General features: G+C 45.9%; 1 protein-coding gene across 1 annotated transcript; it reads right to left on the bottom strand.

The window, feature by feature from the left end:
• Positions 1-602: 602 nt before the first annotated feature.
• On the bottom strand, positions 603-4132 carry LOC138749528 (mesogenin-1-like). The gene is made up of 2 exons (XM_069910974.1): positions 3285-4132; positions 603-736 (listed from the first exon to the last, which is right to left on the bottom strand). Exons 1-2 carry the CDS (start codon positions 4056-4058, stop codon positions 677-679), a joined length of 834 nt encoding a protein of 277 aa, XP_069767075.1. The 5' UTR covers positions 4059-4132; the 3' UTR covers positions 603-676.
• Positions 4133-4370: the final 238 nt, after the last annotated feature.

The raw sequence follows: 4370 nt of genomic DNA, 5'->3' as shown, positions 1-4370 counted from the left end.
CACACTCTGCAGAAAGCGTGTAATATTACCAAGTTAATGAGCTTACATTTCATTCATATTGAGTTGATCCGGGTGGTCGCCGCTCCTCTTTGGTATTTAGAATTTAGAACTCACCTTTCTTTTAAATTCTAACTATACAATTAAGTTAAGTAAAGCTTGGAAAGCAACCACCAAGTTTTCCATTCTCACAACAAAGTGTCTCCAGCATATTCTGCTTTTATTTACGGTTAATGCATCTTTATTGGAAAAGCTTATTAGGCAATGGGGAACCAAGGTAAACAAATGAAACTGGGGTCCGAATTAGATGAATGATAGTCCATCTTGAAGGGCTGAACGGCCTCCTTCTGATCTGAAGTTATTTACACCCATCGAATGTTGGAGTGATAATTATCCAGAACGGAACTTTTGAACCCAAAGTTCTTCAATAAGAACTCTAAAACTATCCAGACACTCCTGATTTCCAGAACAGACAAACACTAATTTTACCAAACTTAAAATGCTTTTATTGCTTTTCATGATCAAATATACAGACAGTGAAACTAGATTAACAAAAATATATCAAATGATTTTCACAGGCTTAACAAAATAAACATCTACATGAAAAAATACCGTAATTAAATTAATAGTTTTCAAATGACTAATTTCTTAGAATATGTTAGGCCCCAAGGGGAGGGGGTTAATGTTGCCATGGAAACCAAGGGACCAGTTGCAGGTTCGCATTGTTCTCGGTGAAACTCTGTAAAGATGGAAGCAGGTTATTTACAGAGTGACTTTATTAGACCATGTGGTACAGATATGATGCATTGAGCTCATTGAACAGTGGGTACCAACTTTCCTGAAGACCCACGCACTTGCAACTTCAGGGATGGTCTCCCACGAACATTACAGCACAAAACAGGCACCTAGTCTGTGCCAAATATTATTCTGCCTTGTCCAATTGACCTGCACCCAGTACATTATCCTCCATACCCCACCCATCCATGGACCTGTCCCAAATATTTCTTTAAAATTGAGCATGCATTCATCACTTCATCTGTCAGCTCACTTTACACTCCCACCACTCTGAAGTTCCCCTTCGTGTTCCCCCTTAACTTTTCCCCTTTCACCTTTAACCCATGTCCTCTGATTTGTATCTCACCCACCCTCAGTGAAAAAAGTCTAGTTTCATTTACTCCAGCAATGCTGTTACAGCACCAGTGATAGGCACCGGGGTTCGAATCCTGCGCTGGCTGTATGGAGTTTGCATGTTCTCCCCAAGTGTGAGTGGATTTTCCCTGGGAGTTCCGGTTTCCTCCCACCATTCAAAATGTACTTGGGGTTGTAGGTTAATTGGATGTAAATGGGTGGCACAGGCTCATGGTCAAAATGCCTTGTTACTGTGCTGTATGTCGAAATTTAACAATTAGATCTCAGTCTCATTTTAATATTGCAGCCTTTCTGTTGAGCATCGAGAACGGTAAATGTAACTTACCCTTGATCAAAGAACATTTTGTGCAAGAGGATTGTGATAAGGTCCTCTTTCTCGTCCAAGGAATATCCTCTATGACTCAATTGCCTTATTTATTTCTGCCCTCCATTTAGTGAGGCCATTCCAAAAGGAGGACTGGTCCGAGGCTATCATACACACAACGTATTACAAATTTTAATTTTTTCGAAAATGTAAACATATTACATAAACACGCTGTACATATTTATATATATGGTAACCTAGGACCATGTGCTCTTTTTGGAATGGCCACCCTACCTCCACTTGGCCAATATCAGCAAGAATAGATTGGGCCCTTATAATCTGAATTGCCCAGTTCCACTTAATAGATTTTTCAGATTCAGTTTCCTGATGGCCAGGCTAGCTTTATGCCCTTTCCTAAATGCCTGCAAAATGATTGGCTGGCTTGTCCATTTCAGAGGGAATTTAAATGTCAACTACATTTGTGAGCTTGGAGTCACGATCAATCCAACCCCAGAAAGGACAAAAGAAAATGGTGGTGCTGTTGCATTTGCTGTTATGGCAGTGCTGGCACTGGTGCAGACACGGGAGAGCAGAGAAGGGAGACACAGCGCTGCTTCGAAGGGTTCATTTGCCTGGTCCTAACGCTGGAAGCTCCATACAGGCTTTGAACGGCCTGTTAAAGAAGCTGGTGCTGTTTGTAAGTAAAATCCCTGAACCGCGGAGGTCTGTGGCCAAGATGGCAGTGCCTGTGCTCAGCAGCCGCTTTGAGGGGTTGAAGAATCCGGGGGAGCAGCAGATGGGCACAGGGAACCAGAAAAGGGAAGAACACCTGGGTTGAAAAGGAGAATTAAAGGAGACAATCCTACAGGACGGTGACCACGACAGCAGACCAGCGGCTGAGGGACCCACATGGGATGTGGGCAGCTGGAGGCTGGCTCATGGGAACGGGTGTCGGAGCTGGGATTCAAGAAGGTGTTAAGGGCAAGAAGGGCTTCTGAAGGGCCTCGGGTGCCGTAGACTTCCTGATCTTGTCAGAGGTTTGAATCTGGAGCCTGGGTTGCCGATGAATCGAACAGGAGTCTGTGTGGCTGTGGGAACATTAGAGGTGAATGCACGGACACAGTGACCCTGAACGGACTGTCTTTTACTTGTCTTTCTCTCAAACTGAAAAGGGTGCTGGGTGCCAATAAGAGCAACTCTTTGTCTGCCTGCTGGTAGGCAGAAGACAATATCATGCAATATTACACGTTCTGCACTATGGCATGACAATAAAGGAATCTGAATTTGAATGTCCTCCGCTGAAGGACATTAATGAGCCAAAAGGTGTTTCTTGATGATCCAATATTTTTGTAGTAACCATCACCAATGACTTGTTAAATTTAATTCTAGGGGCAGCACAGTGAGCACAGTACTGTTACACCAGTGATCGGGACCAGGGTATGAATCCCTCATTGTCTGTAAGGAGTTGCTACCTCCTCCCCGTGTCTGTGTGGGTTTTCCCTGGGGGCTCCGGTTTCCTCCCAGTGTTTGAAATGTATCAGGGGTTGTAGGTCAATGGGGTGTATTGGGCGGCATGGTTTTGTGGGCCGAATTGGCCTGTTACCCTATTGTTTTTCTAAATTTAAAAAATTTTAAATCACGAATCAGATATAACAGTGTAATTTGATCTCAGATTTCCATACCACAATATGTGTGTGAACTTTTTAAAATGATGAGGTCACTAGATTAATTTTTGCTTGTGGTTTTCCATTGGAATACATTTTGGTTTGATTTATCAATTGTGTGACAATAGTTAAAGGCGTGGACATCTCCAGAAGGTGAAATGGTGACCTACCTGACCATAGGAAATATCCTGAAAGGCTGCTGCTAGCCCACTCGTGTTGCTTATCGCCAAGCCCCCTGGATAGGATGGATACTCCGGTGGGGGGTCCTGGTTGCCCACACACCGATTTCGTGGGCACCCCACCCAGCGTGTGCCCTCTGTGTCTCCGCCCGCCGATGGGAGCTCCTCGCTCAGCAGTTCCGTCAGGTGGGCGATGTAGCGTATGGCTAGCCGCAGGGTCTCCAGCTTGGTCAGGCTCTGAGCAGCGGGCACAACGTACGGGGGGAGGTACATCCGCAGGTTGTGGAGGGCCTTGGCCAGGCCCCTCATCCTCAGCTTCTCCCTCTCGCTGGCGTTCCGCCGCTCTCTGCCCGAGTGCCGCAATCGCATCTTCCTACACTGCCAGGACGCATCGCACTTGCCTTCCAAAGGAGCTGGAGGACCCAAGACTTTGCATGAGGTTCCCGTTGAGGGAGCAGGCTGCGGGGTCAGCTGACAGGAGTCAATGGGAGAAGCCGATGAGTGGGAGAGGCTGGAACCATTAGTCTCCGAATTGATGCCTTTCCAATCGGTTGCTACATTACTCTCTGGACTGAGAGAACTGCAGTCTACCACTGCCTCGTATCCGGAGGATGCCACATATCGCTGATGCAAATCCTTTAGTGGAGACACATCCATGATGTCTACCTGCCAGGACCTTCTTTCCCCTCCCCTCTGCTGAGTCTTTGTGGTTTCAGTGACTCGGAGAGATGCGGACGAGCTGGGAGATGGCAGAGGAGGGCTCATAAATCAAGAGCAGCTGTTCGCTTCCAAAGATTTTGAGCTGATACTTTTCCCAACACACATGGAGCAGCAGACAAGCCTCCTTGGAAAAGGGATAAATAATAAACAAAATTGCAGGGCAGGCGATTTTAACTTTATGAAGAGAAGAGGCTGCTTTACCTCGATCACCAGAGGATCAGCATTTCAGGCTGGTTACTTAATATGCTCTGATAGAGTGTGCAGTTCAGATGAAGTGCCATCTGTCACACATGGGAAGTGTGGAAGAATCAATGTTAAGAGAGAGAGAGGGGGGTGGGAGAGAGAGAGAGAGAGAGA

The sequence above is a fragment of the Narcine bancroftii genome, chromosome 14 (genome assembly GCF_036971445.1).
Source record: "Narcine bancroftii isolate sNarBan1 chromosome 14, sNarBan1.hap1, whole genome shotgun sequence".
Lineage (NCBI taxonomy): Eukaryota > Metazoa > Chordata > Chondrichthyes > Torpediniformes > Narcinidae > Narcine > Narcine bancroftii.
Note: the sequence above shows the minus strand (reverse complement) of the source record. Positions and strands in the feature narration are given on the sequence as shown.

Bases quoted from the DNA above. Each gene is read 5' to 3' on its own strand.
- LOC138749528 (XM_069910974.1), bottom strand. From the start codon at position 4,058: ATGAGCCCTCCTCTGCCATCTCCCAGCTCGTCCGCATCTCTCCGAGTC. The intron at 737-3,284 runs GTAGGTCACCAT...CCATCTTTACAG, and splicing joins AGGATATTTCCTATGGTCAG to AGTTTCACCGAGAACAATGC.